Genomic DNA, 23,652 nt, shown 5'->3' with positions numbered 1-23,652 from the left:
GTAAGGAGATCTTTAACACTGAGACTTGCTTCATTATTCATTGGTTATGCAGAGATGGCTGTGAAAGGCAGGAGAAGAGTTGGGTGGGTCACTGTGTGCAGAGCTCCACAGTTCTCTGTGCTTCCTCTGTACATGGGTAACAGACCAGTGGTGGCCTCTGAGCTGTAGCAGATATCTAGAATAAATTTATGAAACCATACTGCCTTTACTGGGCTTTGAATTAAAAGGTAGTTCATACTGAACGTCTGTCAAAATGTTTGCAGGTTGACAGTGAGCAGTTACAAAAATATTTGGCAACCACAGTGGTAAACGTTTACAGCATTATAGTATCTAGAGCTTTCGTTTCTGATGTGCTTGATGTTAACAGCACTCCTTGTGTTCTGCTGGTGGAAAACCAGACATAAAATGATTGATTGACTCTGAGGAAAATTATTAAAAGCATCTGACTCATTTAGAAATCTAAGTCAAAAGTCACTTAAGCATTGAAAAATAGGGCTTTGACTAGGCAATTAGGGAAAAAAAAAACCACCTCAGGGCTTTCTCAAATGTTTCTATAAATGATAAATAAATAACAAACCGTACATCTTGTAAGGTTGTGTTCCTTGTTCTCCTCATGATTCAGTGACTGACAAAGTCTTTTAGTTACTGGAAATAAGTGATGATCTTCTGTATTTAAGGCTATGCTACCCAGGTCAACTGAGCTGAAAATACCCTGATGGGATGTGCATACCTGCACATGTATCATCAAATTCCACTTGAAGAACCTTAGATTCCTGGAGGTTTCCCTCTCTATCTTCCTCACACATTACTCTTTAAGAAGGGCACATGTTTCCCCTTGCTCTGCGTTCAGCCTTATTAGCTCCTGAAATCATTTTGCTCAAGTTCATTTTATTTAGATGAAGCTTGAGGAAAAACACTGCTTTGGCTTTTGTATATCAAGCAGAGAAGTTTTCTTTAAAAGAGCTGGCAGGCTGCAGGGAAAAGGCGATGATGTGTAGCTTTGACTGTCAGCAGGGGATAACTTGCCTTAAAAGACAAAAGCCTTATTGCCTGGGAAAATGACAGCTTATCTGATTGCTCTGTCATCTCTTTTCAGCACTGGCTGACAGAGCTGGAGATCTTCGCTATGATCTTCGCAGCTGCCATCCATGACTATGAACACACTGGAACCACCAACAACTTTCACATCCAGACACGGTGAGGCCACTGTAAATCATGATGAAGGGTGGGGAAGGAGGGGAAACCTTTGGAGAATAACAGCACAGCCACCTAGAAAAGTGTAGGAGCTTTTGCTTTCAACTGTTACAGGATGAAAGTTCACTTCCTTGGGTTGCCTTTAATTTTTTCTTGCTCAACCGTTTACAATGGAATGCATGTATTCTAGCTTCCTGAGCATTGTTTCATATGAATAATCAGGAAAAAGGAAGGTCACAAATTATTTATTTGTAAAGTTACCAAAGACAAATTTCTGTACAGAGTGATGTCTTTTGATGAAGGTATAGTTTTGGAGGAGATACTACAACTTAGCATTTTTTTTTCTCCTTGTTGAATTTGGAGAATCAAACATTAACCACATAAATCAAGAATTCAACAATATCTGTATTCATCAGTGAACACCGACACTGCACATCTTATTTTTACTTTAGTGGAAAACCACATTTGCAGCAAGGGGATATGTTTTCCATTACCTGTTCAGGGACATAATTTTTTAAAGCTTTGTAAATTGCTAGACAGTAAGTAGCTGATCACAACCTAGACTGGACTGGCATATATTCTTAGCTCAGAAACTCCTATAAGGCTTTAGGTTTGGTGGAAGAGAGAAGGAGAAGATGAAGATTGCAGCAAAATTCAGAAGTGTGCAAAGACAGTTGCAGTGATAAGTGGGTATCGGAGGTCTGTGTGTTATTGTGACAATGGGAGTGTACTGGTAGCAATGACAAATGTCTAGATGTCTTCAACTGGCACAGCACACTTGAGCATTTCTAAGATGCATTGCATCTCACCCTAGCTTAGATGTCTGCAGTATGTTAGCTGAATCATGCTGTATCACAGACATATAAAGGTTGCCAGGATAAATCGCACATATGCTCAGGAAAGCCTGGGAATATTGAAAGAAATTTCTGCCTCTGTTTGGGCCAAGCCACACGCCACTTCTTAGAGCTTCATTCATGCAAGAATTAGGGATCTGCTGTACTTCCCAAATACTTAAAGAAGAATTCGAGGAAGGACAGTTGTAATTTAATTTTGGTAACACTGGGGGATTGTAGTATGAGGGGAGGAAAATATATGCTGCTCTCAGGGAAGCAGAACGGAGTGGGGAATGTAACAAATCACACTCACCCTCTGTTGCCATCAACTTCCGGCAAGTAGGTCAGTTTAGCCATTCATCAGTCTCAAATCTATGCCCTGGAGCCTAAAATACGGCATGAATTACCTTTGGTCTTAGCTGTCCACTGGCAGTCACCCTTTTGGACAGCACAGTCTGGCGTACAGATGACAGAAAGTGGTTCAGTTATAACTTGCTTACAGCCAGTTTGCTATTCTGGAAACAATACTAGGACACATCTTGCCATTGCTTACTTGGGGACAGTCAGGCTTTAATGTGGGGGCAACATACACAGGAGCTGGAAAAGAGCCTTGTGATTCAACTCTAAACTTATGCATCTCTCACAGCTCTCAGCGTTTATTGTTTTAAGTATATAACAAAGAGACTAGGTGAATCTCAGCTGATGAAACAGATTTTGCAGTGCATTTTGATCTTTAGTTTGCTTTTACAGCAGTGAACAAAGTATGACAAGTGCTCTTAAAATGCTCACATCTGTGCTATAAAACTAATCTCTGTAGATAATCAAAAGAATACTTCTGAATGTGAGACTCTTTAGAGAAGGAAGAAACGTAACTGTTCCTATGTGTTCTTTTAAATGCTAGGTCAGACTCAGCCATTCTATATAATGACCGGTCCGTGCTTGAAAATCACCACGTTAGTGCGGCATATCGTCTTTTGCAAGATGATGAAGAGATGAATATTTTATCTAATCTCTCAAAGGATGACTGGAGGTAAAAATTAATGTGGTGGCTGACTAGGAACTATTGTATATTGCATGTTAGTATTTCTATTGCTACAAGAAAAAACGCATGAAAAGGCGTTTGTCTTGCTTATTTCTGCTTTGGGTTCTCACCTCTGGTAGTGAGACTAGACTTTGTGACTATTTTGATACTCCTTGCCCAGAAATTATAAATGGGACTTAATGCAAAAAGTAATCCAGCCTAAGGAGCATAAATCAGCATACTATATATGCCAAGGTGTAAGAAGCTGTAATTTAAAATAAGCCTCATGCAACATATGATTTATTTGCCAAATTCAGCCCATGATTTGTTTTCTAATAGCAGACAGTTCAAACTGATGAGAGCTTTCTGTTTTTATGGGGTTTTCTGGACGCCAAGAGGTGGTACTTCAAAAATCAGCTGGTGTGCTAGACAGGAAGAATGGTCTTTCTCCCAGGAGGGGAAGCATCTTGTGGGATGTCACATGGCGCATCGTGCTTCCTGCATGCACTTAAATGGGGTACAGGGCTGAGCAGTCAGTTCATCTTATTTTAATATAAACATGGGGAAATGAGCCCTTCCCCGGGGACTGGCTTCTAGCAAGCTGATCAGTGAAGGCTCTTCTTGGTAATCTGTTTAGTTTGAATTTCCTATTTATTTCAACTTGTGGACAGTGATGCGATCCTATAGCTGAATACCAGAAATAAAACTCAAGAACTTACGTGGTTGATTTCAGTCAGTATGAGTGCTGTGGAGGAGTGGCCTGAGAAATTCTATCCCCCAGTATAGAAAATAGTCTCATGGTGGGCAGCAAGCAGGAACTTTAAAAAAAAAAAAAAATCTGTATTAAGGTGTTAAAAATCTATTCTATTTTTTTTTAGCTACAGCTGGTAATGCCTTGCCAAATATTGGCAGCAAATTACTGCTTCCTTTTATGTAGGCAGGGGAAACACGAGCTGACTAGAAAGAGCAACCTCAGAGCCACTGTCTGCAAGGAACAGTGGAGCAGCTCGTTGGGTGTCCTGCACTGCATAGAAAACGATCTGCTTTGGAGCTGTAACTGGTTTTGCTTGGATCAAAGCTAGCTGCAGCTATTTCTCATCGTTTCTGTAGTTTCAACATGTGTGTTTTGTTGAGGCAATATGCTTCGACCCAAAGTTTCAAAGATTAATGCATCTCTTTAAGAAATACTGTAACTACTTGAGCAAATATCCTGAGTGGTTTGGATTGGTTTTGTTCTCTCTCAAGTAGGGCTTTATTATTTTGTAGCTGCCAATCAAACAGCAGCTGCAGAAGAAAAGCCATTATCTGGATGTGTTCTAATTCCAAAACATTGTGATTTTTATGTGCTTTTGCTTTTGACTGCCAGTTGGAAATCCCATAGGCAAACATTTGGGAAGCACTGGAAACATCAGCCGACTTCAGCAGGACCTGAGGTGTTGAGAAAAAAAAACAATCAGCCCAGAGTTTCCCAGACTTGCACTCAAAAATAGGAGCCTCAGTACTGAAGGATGCTTTAGGAAACTATTAAAGCATGTCCAAGTTTATTTTTGTAGATATACCTGATAAGTCTCTCTCAGCAAAAGGCCCAAGTGATGGCTTTTGGAAGGCCAATTCTTAAGTGGCTTTTTGAGCTGAGCTGTCACTTCTTTTTTCATATTACCAGTAAAAGAAAATCTGGTGGTCAGTGGATGCTGCAATCCAATCCCAGATGTCTATGTGGATTTATGCACTTTTGTGCTATTCAGTGATCTAGTTAGGGAATGTGTTTTCAGGAAAGAAGTGTAGAAAATTAGAGCTACATTTTACTGTTGGAAAACAAATGCACACAGGTTTTGCAAGGAAAGCAGATGAGTCTGAAAGAGACCTTCTGGGCTACAGTCAAGGAGGAAAGAGTTGAATGCTTACTAGTAGTTAGACTATTTTGTCCATTAAAAAAAAAAAAGTCTGGTTTTTATTTTTATACTGTTAAATATTTGAAAATCAGTTGAGTTGCTTCATTTTGTGAATCCCGTTTGTGCAAGTCATCAACAAACAAATGAAGAAACTATAACAAAACCAGATAACAGTCAATTAAGAAAATGAACTGCAAAATGAACAGGTGCTTTCCAAGATACTGTTATAGATATCTTTTCTGGCACTGTATTTCATTGTTAATAATTTCCATGCAGTTTATTGAAACAGAGTATGTTTAGTACAAGCCCTTTGCTGTCACGTGCAGGATTAAAAAGGCATCTGGAAAATGTTTAGCTCCTTAACTTTATGTTAGAGTACAGCTTTGGGAAGTAACCTTTAATGCAATACTGACTTTGTCAGTAAAACTGCTTGGAGTTTTATTCCTCAAACAATTCTGAGCCCTCCTTGTCAATCAGTGTTATTCCTTTTGAGATTGCAGTGAGAAACCTTGAAATTTTTGATTGAAGTCAACTTTGGTCAGAGCCTTCTTTTGTACTTAATAGCGTGTGCATGGTTACTTAATCACACCCTCTTCTTGTAAAAGTTTGTTTCTGTGCATTCAGGGCAGGCACATGCCTATGCTAAGTGTTACACCTTTAGTGAGAATCAGCCATTGAAAATGTTTCCTTGAATGTAGTGTTTTTCCTATTCATTTCCATAAGAATAAAGTGCTGAGACTTCAACTAGACAAAATGAGCAAAATATCCCACTCCAGGAGATGATACTGTTGCTTCTTAGCATAGGAATTTAGTGATCTAAAATGGCCTTTTTCCTGTCCCTTTCCCATGAGTGCGGGGGGGATTTGAGTCCTTTACTGGGATACAGCTCTAAGATGGACACTGGTGGAGCAAAGATGCATCCAACAAAATATCCAACAAAATGGTGTAATGTTCTTGGAGGGAAGAAAGGTAAACCATGAAGTACTTATCCTAAAGAGGAAATTAAGATATTTGCTAGACAGATCAATGCAAGGCAAGTATTTAGACATAGAGTCAGTGTCTTATCATAGCAATCAGTGGTAAAGACACCATAAGACTGTGCTTGCTCATGCGACTGTGCCAGATTCCATGTTTACATGTGAATCATCTGCAGGACATCAGTTACACAACAAAAAATCAAAGCTTTGACACTGGCCACAGGACGAGTGATTCTATTGTTCAGCATATGGCAGTCATAAACAAGGAAATTCACTTCAGGTTTTCTTCTTCCTCAGTTAGTTTTCTTGACCCAATTACCTGAAAACTTGCTCTCTCCACTGAACTGTTCCTTTTCATAATTCTGTAGGGGTTATTGAAAGCCATGGATAGATTATCTTAGAATTTATTTTCTAATTTCATACCTTTTAACTTTTTCTCAGTGGTAGGTTATAGATGTGAGAATGTGATGTCTCCTTGGCTCCTGGCCTCTGGCCTTAGGGAAGTGTATATTCTGCTGTGAGAGAAAGCATCTGGAAGTGTAATGAGAAATATTGAAATCCCTAATTATTCAGCCAAGCGGTACAGCCAGGTCTATTAAAAAGATTATGAATTCACAAGGGATCTTCAGTTGAGGAGACCTGCAAGAAAACCCATTCCAAGGCCCTGACAGAGCCATAATATTCTCAGTAGTAACCACTTTGATATGACTGTATTTTTGTTGCACACACAGTGATCTAAAAGAGGATGACTGAGAAGCCTAGGAACTGTTTTACACTCTGCTGCAGATCTCCTGGGTGATTCTGCCAGCTCGCTTTTGTTGGAATTCATTTAACCTAATGTAAAGAAGCAAGTGCCTAAGCTTTTTTCTGACTTAAGGGAGCAGGGCAGTACCTCCAAAAGATTTTTCTTGAAGAGGGAGAGAAATGATGTTGCAGATAAAAAGCAAAAAAAACCCACAAAAACCAAAACAACACAAAAACCAAACCGAAAAGCCTCAATGTTTTTACTTAAGCACAGAGAAAACCTGATAATGAAGTCCTTGAGGTGCAGCTAGACTCTCAGTTCAGCATGTTCCCTGGATTGCTACAACAGGGGTGTAACAAAATAATTCACACCGGGGCCTGCTCCCCACTGGCTGTGGGGTTAAAGGCCTTAAAGAGGAGAACTTTTGACAGAGGAGCTCACAGAGATATTTTTTGCTGTAGAGCCAGTTTTCACAGCAAAGCTCCACTTCCCTGTTTTATTCCTACCCTTAAGATGAAGCTTTTTTCTCACACATCACATGAACTAGAGATGTGATGCAGGGGTGCAAGCTGGGGAAATCAAGCTCTGTAGTTTTTTTTAGAAGGTCTTTGCTGTTCTGGATACCTGAACTGGCAACAGTGAAGTGCATGTGGGAGAGCAACAGGATGATTTTCTAGGTATTATTGGGTCAGGAAAGCCATATCCCTATTCTGGAAGATGACCAGCCAGACCCAGCCCTGAGCCTTCTCTCCTCCCAGCTGTGCAGCAGCAGTTCCCTCCGCCTGCCCTTGTGTGCCCTGTGCCCATCCCTGAGAGCCACCGGCTGTCCTGCAGCGCTTCGGGCACCACGGTGCTGAAGGCAGCCCAGCCATGGTGCTCTGGAGACCCAGCAGCCTTGTCTGAGGTGGAACCACCTCCATGGGCTTCTCTTCTTGCTGGGGAGGGCCAGCCTCCGTGGGCTCTTTTTGCCTGTGGGAGCTGCTGCTGCTCCCGACAGGCAGCTGCTGTTTTCTGGGCAGCAGAGCCATCTTCAGAGGTTCCCTGAACTTCTTGCTTCTCCAACTCGATGTGGCACTGTCTCTGCTGAACTCTTCTCTCTGTGATCTGACGGTGGCTCAGCTAGCAGAGCTGTGCCCCAACTGCCGTAACGGAGGCTGGTAACGTCCCCAATGGACACTGCAGTGGCCGGCATGGTGGCCCACAAGGCCATGAAGGCCCCATTGCGGGGCCATTTTGCTCTGCAGAGAGAGAGGCCGCCCCTCAGGCACCGGGCCTGTCCTGCAGCTGCCCCTGTGTGCCCGGGGCTCCAGCCCCGTCCTGGTGCCAGGCCTGGGGTCCCCTCACGGGACAACAGCCACAGTGTCCCAGGAGGGTTGGGGGGTCTCCATGACCTTCCCAGCCGCTTGGCTACCTGACAGTGGCGTTGTCCCCACAGCCGGCAGGAGCCCAGAGGGGCAGGGGGGAAGAGGGGGCCTGGTGCCCTCAGGCTGCTGCGCAGGGACAGAAGGAGGAGCCCATGGAGGACCACCCAGGTCCTTGGGGCCAGGAGGTGGGGTTTGCAGTCTGAGGAGGAGAAGGCCCATGTGGGATTGTGGTGTCTCTGGTTAGTTCTTGCCTCAGCTACTGAATGGGTATTGCAAGATGAAACCAGACCTGCCCTGTCATTGCAGAAGTCAGTCATGACTTTAGACAAGTATGCAGGAAGGATTTGATCTTGGTTATGGACTGTTCAGGGGAGTGCTCTAATGCAAAGGGCATGTAGATACTTCTCCCCTGTCAGTTGATTCCCATGGACTTAAACCAGTGTAAAAGCTGTTGAGAGCACAACATGAGTTAAGGAGTTCCTCCACAATGACTACATGACAAACAGTCTGCAAAGAGAAAGAAAAAACTGGCTGTGGTTGAAAGAAAGAAAACTAGGCTGGTGGTGAAGCTGTTTCTGGTGAAGGCTTGCTGTGCCTGTGCTGCCCTGGTGACAGCAGACATCAACATGCTGCCTTTTCATGTGATGTTCCAGTCATCTGCTTTCCTGGCTTGTAGAGATAGAGAAGGCTATACTGACTTTTAAATTATCAACTGTTGCCGTGGGGGAATGTGTCATCTCTCAGGTGTTTTGTAGTTTCCTTTGTCCCTTTGGCTCGAGCTTTTTTGTCAAGGCCACTGTGCAGACCACATCCTGAGAGGATTGTTTGTCTCTTCTTTGGGTTAGATTTTTGCTAGCTTCTAGGTGACAGAGAGATGGTGCAGGGGGGAAGGAGGTGCTGAGGAGCACTGTCATTGTCACGTAGTGTAAACTGTTGAGGATGATGGAGGTCTCAGGACAACTTTTCTGTATTCCTACCACCCTTGTTGCCATGATGCCTCAAGACCAGAAACAATACAGGAGAGACAGGGTTCGTTCGTCACAATCAGAGGGCAGATCATCTCCAGGACATTTCCTTGGCCTGAGTTGACAGGCAAGTTAACGGTATTGGAGAATGTTCTGCTCTGGCCATGCTTGTGAATACTTAGCCTGGTGCAACTATGGCTCCCTGGAGGAGATGCACTCAAGGGCATGTGTGCCTACATCAGCTTAACACTGGTGATAGATGATAGAATTATAATCTTCCATTCTTTTTCATCAGTTTTCTTTAAGTATTCTGGGATACAATTTTAGGTTACCTGTTTTTTTAAGACTTACATAATTTGCCTTGAGTCAAAGTATTCAGGAAATCACTCAGATCAGTTTCTATTTGAGTGAACTAACTTTGGTTCTTCATAAGCTTCTTCCAGAATACAAAACTGGGTTTGATTCCTTGGGAATAAAGGAGAAGAAGTTATTGCAGAAATAGCAGGGGATTCTCTGACATTCTAATCCCACTGGTAGCACTGGAAGTGAGAGCTGAATTTCCCTGCCTCTTCACCATATGTCAAAAATAGTAACATTTTTGAAGCCTGTGTATTCATTGCTTTATTTCTAGAGAGTTTCACAGCAACATGTAGACATTTGAAAGCAGTGCATCCTCTTCTCTTCTGTAATTTCTTCTTTGAGGTTGTAAAATACATTTTCTGAAAGGTAAAGAAGGTGCAACTGTCTCAGTTGTCTTGCTTTTCCTCTGCCTTTATATACCTGCTTCTCTGCTACAAGGGTGGGTGGTTAGTCCAGATGAAAGTCAGATCACTCTGAAGGTATTTCATGTAAAATGTTGTCAGGCTTGCATGTGTTAGTTGCATCATTAACTGTAGTCTGGTGATACCTTGGTGGAAACAGCTCTTGCAAACAGTTTCTGGGGACTGTTTGGCCAGGGCTGCGATGCAGAGTGCAGCACTGTAACATGTTGTGTAGACTTTGAAGACAGTTGCAGAAACAAGGTGCTGAAGCTGGTCAGAGCAAAAGGTAACACCTGTGTGTGTCCCCAGCTCCAATCTGACTGAGAAGCAAAACCCAGAAATGGAAAAATGTCTATCTTTGGTTCTCTTTGTGATGTGTTTCAGCCTTGTCTCACTCTGGCAACAAATGCACAAATCCATCATCCTCTGCATTTTACTTTTGAGATGTTTCTCTCATGCATTACTGATGTCCAGTAAATTATGTACATCCACATGTTTTTCCAAGTCACCTGCCGTTGTGATGCCTGATGTTTGGAGTGACAATTAAGAAGTCTTCAGTATTAAAATACTTTACTAATGTTTCTGAATTATTTTTCCTCTCCATTTCAGAGGAAATGATGTTCTGAAATATGTGCAGATGTCAGAGAATGTGCATATGCCAGATTTACATCTACAAAAGGGAAACTAGAATGTGTGTGCTTGTGAGCATATGTACATGCTGGCACTGAAGTCAGTGCCTGATTTGCCTGAGTAGAGCCCTTTGCTTTTGCGTTCCTACTGTAATAAGCTGCAGACAATGTATCCCATGCAGATTGTTGTGATGGAGATGCACTGCAGAGGATGTAGTGAAGTGTCTGCTGTTTCCCAGGAATAATCCCCAACACTATTGTTCCCACAGCCTAGTCACCCTCTTTTCTTCTAAAAGCTTGTTTCTGTGCATTCAAGTTCTCCTGCCCTGCCTCTCTTGCTTGTATTGAGAGAGGTTTGTTCTTCTGGGAATGAACCAGAACAGGGAACTGACCAGGACTGGTGAAAAACACAAGATTCAAAATAGTTTAAAATATGATTGTTTTCAGCCACCATATGATTATCTTGAATTGTTTTGGCTATGCAAACAATTGTACATAAGGGCGGTGAGGAGGAGGTGGGTGTACTGGGAGAAGTGTGAGGCCAGCTGATGCCATTTTAATGTGTGTGTAGAACTCCTGGCTGGGGGACATATTAAATGCCACCCATGGGACAGGGTAAGCACAGCAGTCTTGGGTTTCTACACAGTGGTGGCCTGGAGCTGGAACTCAAGCGCAGTCACCAGAGGCAAGAGAGACATGCTCAAAATAGACCGTGTCCTTCATGAAACATTCATGAAAGGAAGAATGGTAACTTTTATTTTTAAATGGAAGCTGACGCATTTCTGAATCTCCCAAATCCTGGGATGGTGTACTAACCTTGGGCTTTTCTTCCTCTGTTAACCTGTGGGTAGCTGAACTGAGAGAATAAGAAAATAAATTTATATTGTGTGCTAGATCAGAATGTTCTGATATTTTAATATCTCTAGGACATCCATATTGTCTTCAAATGAATTTCAGCTGGATCCTAAACAAGTTTGCTTAACAAAAAGTCATGCAGAAAGAGTTTGAATGAATAATATCAGGGAAGTAATGCACGTTCTTAACTGCATATAGGTATCATATCTAGTTGGAGATATTTTTATCATGCTGTTTTACCTTTAATCATATGACTAAACTTTCAGCACAGATATCGACCAGTTTTAAACAGTTGGATAGAGAATCAGGTTCAAAATTTTACCTGATTCATGTTGAGGCTTTAAACAATCTTTTTACTTCCTTCTAAGAATGCCGTATAAAAGAAATCAATTTAAGAGGTTAGTGCTTAATTGAAAAAGGAGTACTAATACTAACGTGCTCTTCAGAAAACATCAGAGATTTCTCTTAGCAAGGATTAGCCACCTGGCTTAGTTTGCAGCCCACCCACTCCTGTGTTTGTGTAGAAAATCATTCACCCTCTTTCACCCTGAAAGAGGGATGATGGAAAGAGTGATATACAAAGGCAGAAGTACTGTCAATAATTTGCAGATAGACAGCAAAATAAACTGGTATGTGTCTGACACTGTTTTTTGTGTTTTTCTTTCCTTGCTCCTTTCATCGTGATGCCGTCCAAAAGGGAATTCAGAGCTCTAGTGATCGAGATGGTGTTGGCCACTGATATGTCCTGTCACTTCCAGCAAATCAAAGCCATGAAGAATGCTTTGCAGCAGCCAGAAGGGTGAGTCACTCTACAACACTGTGCAGTGAAGAGCTGCATTTCAGCAGGTGCTTTGCCATTGTGATTGACTTCAAAAGCACCTCTCCAGAGGCCCTCGCTCTCTTTGATGTCCACATCAATTCTCTTTTTGCTGTTGAATTTTAAACTAATTCACTCAGGAGTGGACTGACACCCCCTATACACGCATCTCTATTCCATGCTGGTGAACCGAAGCTTGCAAAGGTCACCATGTTGGGAAAAGCCTCCCTGTGCATTTCCCTTTGCATATCAGGGTGACATCAAGGACATGATCCAGCTGAGTGACCTCTACAGCTTTAGTGTGACTCAAGGTTATAAGATCTGCAGAATACAACTTATGCATTGCCCTTCTGCACATGGTGTCAGCTGCCATCTCTGCAAGGGGCCTGCTGCACAACCAGGGGACAGATGAAAACAACTTGAGGCAAGGACTGCAAAATAACAGATGTAGCAGTGTGAGGAAGGCTATTTCTTCTTCCCAGTATGTCACTGGGAGCTGTATTATTTTTGTCCACGGCTCTTCCCCGTAATATTCCTTTTATACTGCAGAAAGCTTTGAGTGATGGCCATTATTTCACCCTGGACACAGGTCTGTCCAGAGCCTCCCAGAATTGTATCACACCACAGTGTGACTAGCCACTTGGTCCTCTCAGAAGCTACAACTCTTCCAGTTATCACAGAATTACAGAATGATTAGGATTGGAAGGGATCTCTGGAGATCATCTAGTCCAACCCACCTGCTAAAGCAGGTTCACCTAGACTAGATTGCAGAGGAATGTGTCCAGGTGGGTCTTGCATGTCTCTAGACATGTCTATTTCAGGCAGTCAAAAGCTGAAATTAAAAAATGAGGCTACTCATCTCAATAAAGCATTTTTTACTGGGTTCTTGGGCTAGCCTCTCAGGTTATGGTTTTAAGAAATTGCCAGCCTGTTTTTTTTCTGTGGAACCAGAGGCAAGGGTCCCCTGCTGACCTCACACTAGTTTTCTAGCAGTGATACCTTTATCAGTTACTGTGTAAATTCATCAGTGTCCCTGAGATCACGTTTTAACTATTTACTACAGTAAAATGATAGGGACTAACTGCTCTTCTGAGCCGCATAAAATGCAGCCCAACTGAAATGGGAAGCACAGCAGCTCTTCAAGCCTGCTTCTGTGCACAAGCAAGCCTGGAAAGGAGCTCAGGAAGGTTGAGCAAAGTTTCTTTTTGCACATCTTAATGTCTCTTTTACAATAGGAATGGTGTATGTTGGAGAAATTAGACAATCTTTCATAGTTGTCTGTTTTTATGAACACAGAAATCACTCCATTAATATCCTTGCCAAAGATTCTAATGACCTCATTTTCCAGCTTAGGTGCGATTTTTGTCATTCTCCATTGCAAGAGCAGACAATTCATTTGTTTGATTCTTTGGGTTTTCAGAATCGACAAGCCGAAAGCCTTATCACTGTTGTTACATACAGCAGATATCAGTCATCCAGCCAAGGCCTGGGATCTCCACCATCGCTGGACCATGTCTCTGCTAGAGGAGTTCTTCAGACAGGTAAAGCTCAGTAAATTCCTCTGTATTTCTGCAGCACAGAGGGAGTGTGTGCAATTGGGAAGGAAGTAGGAAAATATGAATACAGATGTTCTCCTTTTTTTCTGATTTATACAATAATCTCTTAAATGACACAAAGCTTTCTTGTTTGGCACCAGTACCACTGACTGTTATGCCTCTTGGGAAATTGGTGTCTGATACACCACGTTATCTACGTAGGAGAAATCATAATTTGGGAAACTAATATGTGTTTCAAATTAGCAAATATAGAATATGTGATGTTCTATTTAGCTGTAGAACCATAGAAACCAGGTTTGAGTAGCTGTACTTTCTAAAACTGTGCTTATATTGTTGAGGTAGATGTGAAAAATACATTATCCTTACTTCAGATGAAGTGAACTGATGTAGTTGATAGCTCACAGTGGGCCACCTGTTGTCAGATCCACAAATCTAGACAAATCATTAAGCTCTGTGTGATAGCTGTAAGCTCCCCAAGTGTCTAATTAAAAGCATTTAAAGGGCTGTCTTTAAAAAAAAAAAGGGGGCAAAAAAACCCACACTTAGGAATGTTTAGAATACTTTACTTTTCACCCATATGAATTACTAAACTAAGCAGAAAACTGAGGGCTTAGTTTCGCTCCAGAGTTCAATGATTTTGTGCTTTGTAGTAAATCTGAACGCAAAAAAGAAAATGCAAAAATATACGACAATTTTTTTAAAGTTCTGATATTTTTTTAAATTGCATCTGTTTTTAAGGGCATTGTGAGAATCCCTTATTAAAAAGGACATTGCAAGAATTTGCTTTGAAATGAATCCTTTCATTTGTTTTTCAAACCCAGAATGTGTTCACTAGGTAGAAGCAGGTAGATCATACCTGCAGCTGTCTCTGTTGCCACACAGGAGGCTCATGCAAGTAGGATGATTTTCACATATATTTTAGGCAAAATTCTGTGCATATTTATGCTTTTCTAGCTCAAAATTATACTTTGTTCACCAACTTCTGCTTGGACTACAACTTTTCCAGCTAGACTCAAATTCTCCACAATTTGTGTTTAAAAAAAAAAAATCCAAACCAAAATCAAAGCTTAATTAAACAAAGTAAAATAAGAGGCCTTTACAGTCATGGTCTAAGTCAATGAAGTGTAATGTATCTTGTCTTTTTCTAATGCCTTCTCAATTTTTTTCTCCAGGGTGACAAAGAAGCAGAACTAGGGCTTCCTTTCTCTCCACTGTGTGATCGCAAGTCTACTATGGTTGCTCAGTCTCAAATAGGTATGTCCCTTTTGGTGCATGCAAAGTAGCATCTTGAAATCAAAACTTACTCATCCCTATAGGGCTAAGATTGTGATGATCTCTCATCATTTGGAACTAGAGGAAATAAAACACAGTGGCGTATTTTCCCCAGATCAAAAATTCAAACTAAGGAGCTGTTGTATTTATGGTGTTGGTTTGATGCAGCAGCCAAGTTACCTCTGATATGTCTGCAGAAATGACCACAGTGCCTGGTTATGACACTACTTCATGTCTTTCTAAGCTGTGTAGGTAAGGTGCACAGGGCAATGTGTTGTGACATGAGTATCATTGGTGGATATGAAAATGTAATGTCAGTACCTTCAATGACCTGGGCAAAACCTATTGTGTGTTTTCCCATTTATTCCTCCCACTTTTTCCCTCCCAGTGCTTCGAGCCAACCGATACATTTCACTGAAGCCAAGTAGATAGTAAACCTTTTTCTGCTTCACCCGGTCAGAAACAGAGATCGTTTACAGACTCACCAACAGCGCTTTCCCTACCACTCCTCCAGTTATTGAGTAAAAAAGTAGGAGAATCATGAGGCAACAAGCCTGGTATTTGGTGAGAAAACAAGAGGAACTAAGTGAAGGAAAACTCTTCAGGAGGCTGGGAGGAAAAAAAAAAAAAAAAGACAACAATAAAGGTGAATTTGTGGGTGAATTTTTGTACCTAGGAAACAAACGAATTAGACCGAAGAATGTGATCTAATCTCAGCTGGAGACCAGGAAGCCAAATGGAATAACAAAAGAAAGATGACACAGACCCTAAAAATAAGGGTACTGAGACCAGCAGCAGAAAGAGAGGGAATATATTAAATAAAAACAAAAAATTTGAAGTATGAAGTTTCTCTCAAAGAGCAAGACAAAGTTATCCCTGAACCTAGGAAAGTTCAGACTCATATCTGTGGCTAAGAGACGTTTCTGTTTAAAATTATTTTGTTGTTACTGTTAGGCAAGCCATTCTCTGAGGGACCCCATCCCAGATTTTTCTGGCTTAGGAAGTTTAGACAGTTCAGCCAAGAATCTGAACTTGAAAAGCCCTACGCAAGCCTGGCCTGGTTGCCAGAATTGTAGCATTTACTCCTCTGCGATGGTAACCCAGAAGAGTGGGAATGTGTGTAGAGCACAGTGCAATGGTGTGTTCTGCCAAGGGCTGGGTGAAGGGGAGCAGCAGCAAATTTAAAGTGCTGCATTCTCAGCTGAAACCTGTGTTGAGGGCTCCTGGGTACACTACACCTACTGCTGTGCTGTGCTGTGCAAGAAGATAACCTCTCTCTCTCTCTCTGGCATGGAGGGAAGCACATGTAGAGACTTCTCTTTCACATCCCTGCTAACAGCTTTCAGATTATGTCCCTCACTCTTTTCAGAGGGGTGGTGCTTCCCATAAGATCCCTCAATGGAGGGACCTGTGTGTGCTTGGAAACAGTTTTCCTTGTCCTCCTCTTTTGTGCTTCTTTGCTCAGGAAGCCAGGAGAGCCAAGAAACTTCTGTACCAATGCCCCTTCTGTCAAGCCACTGCAAAAGTAGTGATGAATTAAACCATCACAAACACAGTTCCACCTTATGACAGAGGCACCTTTCAGTAGGCAAAGGCAGCCTTATTTAGTCATACACTATTTGTCCTTTTATTTGATTTGTGCTGTTTAGTAATCCATTGACAGTAATAGGCTATTCTCTATAAATCTTGCCTTCTATCATTGTAAAATTTTCATTTCTCAGTCTGCTGCACATATTGGCAGTGTCTTTCTATAAAGTCTCTTTTGTTAAATCAAAACCTTTTATATATTCTGGCTATCTGCTGAAGTAAGGCTTTCAGAATTATAGGCTAGATTCTCAGACAAATAAGCTGTTCCCATTCATTTATTTACCTGATTAATAGCCATAACAAATTGTTCCCTGGAATAGTAATTACTACATTTCTTTGCAAAAGTAAGTTTTTATTCAATCCAAATTGTGCTATTATCTGCAGCAAGCAGTTTCCACAGATAAAAAACCTCTGTCCTTTGTGAAATAAAATTGTGCTCTTGGTTCTGTCAGGGACAGAGATTAGGAATCCTGTTGTGTTGCCACAACTTGTTCATAGTTGTGGATTTGCTTCTCTGAGGTCACTGCAGATGCAACAACAGTGTGCAAGCATTTTCATTAACAAAAGATTCTCACAAATGCAGACTGAAGGTTTTGCAGCACAGATGTTTTCCTTGGAAATGGAGCAATCTAACAACAAAACCTAATTCAAAAGAAAGAATGTCCCCCTCTCCTCTTGTTTCAGTTTGAGTAGAAATTGTTCAGCATTTAAAATGATACTTAAAACCCCTGAATGTCAAGTAATGAACCTGCATTTTAAAACCTATTAAAGTTAATAATCAATTTATTGTCCTTTTTCTTCTTCAGTAGAATGTGGTAAATATTTCTGTACCACAGTGAAGTATAGATATCAGGAGGGATTCATGTCTGAAAGTCACACTGCTCATCAGAGTGGGGGAGACAAACAAACTGCAAAGGAAACGGAGCCAGGACTTGTATTTCCCTACAAGAATATCAGGAGTTAAAGCTTCTCAGTCTGTCTCAGACTGTAGGAAGCTTGTTTGACTAGAGATCATCCTTCGTCATTGTCCTCTTTTGCAGCTGACAAATGTAGCAACATCATTTTATTTTTATCCTTTGGCTAGCAAGAAAGAAAATTACAGCTTCAGAAAACATTGGATGGAGGCTGATGAGTGCATGCTGATGATTTTTGTTTCTTTTTTCTGTTTGCTTTTGGTGGTGGCCTTTAGGGAAACTGTCCTTAGCCAGTGTTTGCTGTCGTGATGTTCTCAGGTGGAATGAATGAACACTTGGCGCATGCCTGGAATCCACCCTCAGCATGCAGTGTTAATTGGTAAAATCATCTTAGTCACTGAGGTACAGAAATATTTACCATGCTCATTCTGCTGAAGAAGAAAAAGGAGGATAAAATGGTCATTAGCATTAATAGGTCTTAAAACCCAGGTTCATTATTTGTTATTCAGAGTTTTTAATTAGCAAACTAAATCACCATATTTAAATCACAGTGTCTTTAGGTAAGAAGAGAGACAACATGGTGGGTGGGTGTCACTTGGGAATATGATGTAAGTTACATAATTATTAGTAAATCGTACGTTTTGTTTCTACTATAGCAGATTATGTTTCCCAGCTTCATTATAATCCCCATTTTAGGGTAACATAGTTCAATAATTTATTCATGTTACAGGGAAAAGAGGACAAAAATGCCACTTATCAAAGAGAAGTTCTCCTAGGTCTTCGAGTTTGTTTACCAGTGGTCCCTCATGCTACCTCTGCATATCTTTGTTGATGAGATGCAGGACTTCTACCAGGGAAAAAGCCACTTAAAACTGGACCTTGTGGTCATGTGCAAATGTTGAGTATCTCAGGAAGCAGATCCCACCACCTCACTGCTGAAGTTAATGGCTCAGTCATATGTCTGATATCAAAGATTTGCATGTCTTTGGATTGTTAGTGGTGATGGAGCAAATGGCAGCGGTCTTATTGGCCAAGCGGAAGTGAAAAGGTGCAGTGGCTTGAGTTTCTTTGGTCATTAAGGGGTAAAAAATTTTTTGAGTGAAAGGGAACAGAAGAGACATACAGACAGGCAGACACACACACACGTAATTCAAGTTCTCATTATTCTCAAGATCCTGTGGCACACATAACACTGTTCTCAGTCAGTACATTTTCCAGTGTTTTAAAAAATTGTATGAAGTTTGCTGGGATTATCTGGGTTGTGATCTAGAACACAATTTCCTTTTGTGGCTTTATACTGCATACATTTCCGATTAACTCTCTGGGAGGAAGGCAGTTCTTTTTCCCCTAAATTTGAATAGATAAGACTGTCTCAGTGTTATGGTTCCAGATGTTCAGATAAGTGCATATTTTCTCTATATTTACAGAATGTTACTATGAAATTCCGAGAACTTGCAAGTAACATTTCTAATTTGGCTAGGCATGAAAACACACTTAATTATCCATCCTTTCAGAAATTTAACAAAAATCAGAGGAGGGAACTGGAACTAGAAGGATGCTCAGCTGCTTTGCACTCAAAACGTGGATCAAAGCATCTGTGAATTCAGGTGCCTGGCCCATGTGGTCTCTTATCCTTTTATCCTTCTGTTATCACCTAGAATCACCAGAGTTTGTCATAGAAACATATCACAACCCAGTCAGAGAAATGATAATACAGGATGTTTCAAAAAGGTAGACCTAATTTCAAAGCAGAATGTCTTGTGACCTGGGTCCATCTTTTTGAAACACCCTGTATTATGAATGTATAATTAATAGTTGATGATTAACAAATCTTTAAAAATTCTAACAGTAGGGAAAGACCTGAATCCAGCTGTGCCTTAGGAGGCATTAAGGACATCATTCTTTTCTTGACTCCCTGCAGCACTCAGAAATTTGAACATATGAAATAGCCCTTGCCCCAGGTGCGAATTTAGGGGAAGGTGTAAGGAACTGTAAGCTCCTCATTCTCACATATTTTCCATGCAACTTGAATTTTCATTCGTCTCATGAGCTTATGCCCACAGGGCCGTTCAGTCTGCCCTTCCCAACATTCAGATCAGAGCCATATTCATCTCTGCCAAACTACTGAAGCAGAAATTATTTGGCCCTTCATATTTTTCCTCTCCTTATATTAAAAAATGTGGGGAAAAGCATCTAAATCTGTTTTATTATCAACAAGAACAGGCTGGCTAAGCATCGAGGAGAGAATATTCACAGCAATCCACTGATACGTAGTAAAGGCAGTTTGCATGTAACTCCACACCAGCAAAGCTTACCAGTGTTATTACTGTTACGTTAATTTTCTGCTTTTAGGGAGTTCATATTTGAAATTGGGTTTTATCCAAATCTGCTGGGAATTTGGCTTAAATATCACTCTGCTCATATAAAACAAGTTCTGGTGCATCTGTTTATGTTCTGATTTGCCACAGTTTCTTTCCAGTGTTTAAGAGGTACCTTTTGTTGTATGCTGTATCCAGACTCTTGGGTCAGGGATTAATGTATAACTCTGTTTTCCTTTTCTAGTATTTGCCTATTCCTCTTTTAAGGTATAATTTTTCTATTCTGTCTTTTACAGTATGGTTTTCTGCAGTCACTGAAGCAGTGACTCCACATAAATCCTCCTCTTGCCTACTTGACTCTGCTTGTGTTTATGCTCAGGTTTCATTGATTTCATCGTGGAACCCACTTTTACTGTACTGACTGACATGACGGAGAAGATTGTGACTCCACTCATCGATGAAGCTTCCCGCTCTGGCATGTCTGGGTTCAGACGTTCCAGGTGAATAACCATGTGCCCTTCTCCTTCGCTCTGCATGTGCTGCCATTGCTCCCAACTCCCCCAGTTTTCCTGCAACAGTGTATGTCTTCCATGGGGCTTAAAGCCACATAGACAGTGACAGGGCTGGTGAGGGACCTGGAGCACAAGCCTTATGATGAGAGGCGGAGGGAGCTGGGGTTGTTTAGCCTGGAGAAAAGGAGGCTGAGAGGAGACTTTGTTGCTGTCTACAGCTACCTGAAAGGAGGTTGTAGCATGGAGAGTGTTGGTCCCTTCTCACCAGTAGCAAGTGGTAGGACAAGAGGAAATGGCCTCAAGTTGCGGCAGGGAATGTTCAGATTGGATATTATGAAAAATTTCTTCATAGAAAGGGCTGTGAAGCAGTGGAACAGGCTTCCCAGGGAAGTGGTGGAGTCACCATCCATGGAGATGTTTAAAATGCATGTAGATGAGGCTCTTAAGGACATGGTTTAGTGCTAGATTTAGGTTATGGTTTGGCTTGATGATCTTAATGGTCTTTTCCAACCAAAATGATTCTATGCTTCTATGTCCACATTGCTGACACTGCAGCTCACCTTGTGACGTGACTTTGTTGCAGGGAAACTCCAGTCTAGGGGGAAGAGGCAATGAGGGAGGCTGGCATGAACCTGAGCTGTGCCTCCAAAGGCACAAATGGTTGTAGCCATGCAATCAGGTGAACTTTAGTGCTCTCTTAGTGGCTAATATCAAAGAGAATGTAGAGAGAGTCATTGGGAGGCACTCATTTCCTCATGTCTAGAAGCATAAATAGGTTTGAAATATGATACAGAAGAGTACTGGAAAGTATAAGCAGACTTTAGTGACAATATTTAGGGTTACGCAAAGATGTGAAGTACCTGGAGTTGGGCTGTAAGGAGTCTTGGCACATTCAACCTGCTCTGCTGTTGCAGAGAAACTGCTCTTAGTAGTTTCATGGACAGGGCGTGTCTTGGGATTCAAATGCCATGTGCATGTGTGCCATGTCCTAGAACAGGGTTACCAAGTCAGGATTCTCTCTCCCAGGGGACTTCTTTACTCGGGCTGTTATCTTTCTACTTCAGTTTTCTTGCCGCCTTTATTAAAATGTGCACAATGAAGTGTTCATCCTTGAAAGATAACTGTAGAGTCTGTATCTGAATGCCTGATTTCAGCCTCAGTTGTGGTCACCATGCCCTGAACAGAAGTTGGAGTCCTGTCCTATGCCTAATGGCTCCCACTGGTGAATTTTAGGAGGGTGCTCCTTTGTCATATTTGATTTGTACAATTGTTTGGCTTCCCAATGAATATTTAGGGTGTGAAGATGTGCAACAAAGGTTATGGCAACACTTTGGGTGATTCTGTTTCTTAGAGACTATGGATACAAAAAAATAAGCAGGAAAATCTGCCTTTTATTTCTAATACTGTCTCAGGTTGTGCAGTTTGCTTTAACATTGGTTGCCCTGGGTGGGAAGGTAGGTTGAGGGATTCAAGCTTAGTTTTTGTTTGGTTTTTTTTTCTGGTTGACTCTGTTATGTCATCTGGACTTACAGTCATTATTTCTTCTTAACTTCATTTGGGTGTATGGCGTGCTGATTTTTTCTGTGTTTTGTGATCTTGTGCCCCAGTCTGAATAGCATTAGTCCCTCTGAAGTTAAAAGATCAAGTGTCAAGAGCACTGGGTCCGAAGGAAGTGCCTCACTCAATTGCTCCATACTCACTGTGGACTTCAAATGTTTTAAAGCCACCTGGACTGAGGTGGTGCAGCAGAACCGGGAGAAATGGAAAGCACAAGCCACCAAAGGTAACACCAAGGTTTCTCAGTGAAAGAATAAAAATTCTTTTGACTTCTTCAAGCTCTTCTTCAATCAAATTCTTCTCCAAATAAGGACTGTTAGTTTGAAAGAATCTGCTTTTCAAGGTCAACAACCTACACTGAGTTGTGACTCATCTGTGCCTTATGCTATTCTAATGTGGTATAAGTGTACATAATGAAGAGGATGTGGACAATGGGAGGAAAAACAAAACCGTAAGGGATGTCCCCTGAAGTTGTGAGTCAGACTCAGGGTGGGTGCAAAAATAGTTGTGGTAGCATTTGTAGAGATAGGTTATCAGTTGTTCACTGTTAAGATTGAAAGAGGTATGGATGATAGTTCAGGGAAGAAGGACAGGATATTCTGGATTTACAGCTGTTTTCGTATTTCTAGTGGTAACTTGGATAATGAATTGGGAACTGTGCTGCAAATGCTCATGATGTCATCAGTCTGTGAGGGACTGCAAATATTTCAGAAGAATCTGAAGGCCGTGTTGGTTGCAAGTTCACCAGCGTTCAGTATTGTCATGCTATTGAAAAGACAAGACAAAACAAAACAAAACAAACAACCCCAAAAACAAACAAACAAAAACCCAAACCAAACAAACTCAGACAAACAAAACCCAACCAGACTTTGCTTCTATGACCCCTCTGGCATTCTTTGTGTCTTTCCAGCAGTAACCAGGCCCCTACAGCAGTTCTGTGCCCAGTTTTGGCCACTGCAGTTAAGAAAACATATGGACCAGTTGCAGAAAATACAGAATACAGCTATGCAAATGATGATAACAGTTGTTTACAGCTGAAAGCAGTTTTCTGAAGACTACTACAGCTGCAAAATAAAGAAACAATATTTTTTTATTCAAATACTCTGTGCTGTTAAGAGGAAAAAAAAGCCTGGCAGGTGATTATGAACTGATAATAAGTTAGGCATTGGCAAATCTCTGTTGTTGGAGATCTTTCGGAACTAATGGGAGCCATTTGTTGAGAACAACTTGGATATAACTGCCCCTGGCCTACAGGGGCTGGATGATTGCCCAAGGTCTCCCTGAGAGGTTGGATGATTTAGACCAGCTTTGAAACAAAAAATGGAGGAATGTATCACTGATTTTTTTTTTTTTTTTTTTAAATTTTGTGAAACTGTTTGTGATACTATCTCTTCTTCGGGCTGAATGCTTGTTACTCAAAGCCTTATTTAATGGAGATTTTGTGTTTCATGTAAATGGAAAGAGTTTGATTTTAATGTATTATTTGGCCTTGGCTTCAGGGCTGATGGAAGATTTGGTGTAGTTCTCCTGTTTGCCAGAGCAGATTGTTCCTCTCCAACTGAAAGGCCGCTCTAAAGGTGCAGGAAAGCACCTATTATTATTCAATTTAAATTTTCCTTTGTAATTAAAACTTGCCATTCAGGAAAATACTTTCTAGGCATTCAATGAAAATGAAAACAAAACCATAATTCAATATCTGCTTATTTGCCAAGGGCATTTTTTTAGCCTTTTTTTTTTTTTTTTTTTAAATTGGTATTTACTATTTCATGGTTCTTTGTGGACCAAACATATTAAAGCTAACCAAATGGGCAAAGCATTTAACATGTTCAGTGTCCCACAGTACAGGAGTGTTGAGTGAATGAAGCCAATACAGTAAACTAGTT

The 23,652-nt window shown here is 41.2% G+C and overlaps 1 protein-coding gene across 16 annotated transcripts in view; it reads left to right on the top strand.

Moving 5' to 3' along the window:
• PDE1C (phosphodiesterase 1C) overlaps positions 1-23,652 on the top strand; it is a 387,838-nt gene that overhangs the window by 319,143 nt on the left and 45,043 nt on the right. For all 16 annotated transcript variants that reach the window (XM_065052072.1, XM_065052071.1, XM_065052069.1 and 13 more), the window contains 7 exons: positions 1,097-1,197; positions 2,929-3,057; positions 11,934-12,035; positions 13,474-13,594; positions 14,782-14,863; positions 20,080-20,200; positions 21,820-21,995. In XM_065052072.1, the coding sequence (XP_064908144.1) occupies positions 1,097-1,197; positions 2,929-3,057; positions 11,934-12,035; positions 13,474-13,594; positions 14,782-14,863; positions 20,080-20,200; positions 21,820-21,995 (832 nt within the window). The remainder of the gene's footprint in view (positions 1-1,096; positions 1,198-2,928; positions 3,058-11,933; positions 12,036-13,473; positions 13,595-14,781; positions 14,864-20,079; positions 20,201-21,819; positions 21,996-23,652) is intronic.

Source organism: Columba livia, chromosome 2 (genome assembly GCF_036013475.1).
Source record: "Columba livia isolate bColLiv1 breed racing homer chromosome 2, bColLiv1.pat.W.v2, whole genome shotgun sequence".
NCBI classification, from domain to species: domain Eukaryota; kingdom Metazoa; phylum Chordata; class Aves; order Columbiformes; family Columbidae; genus Columba; species Columba livia.
The sequence above is the reverse complement of the archived record's forward strand: the minus strand, read 5'-3'. Positions and strand labels throughout refer to the sequence as shown.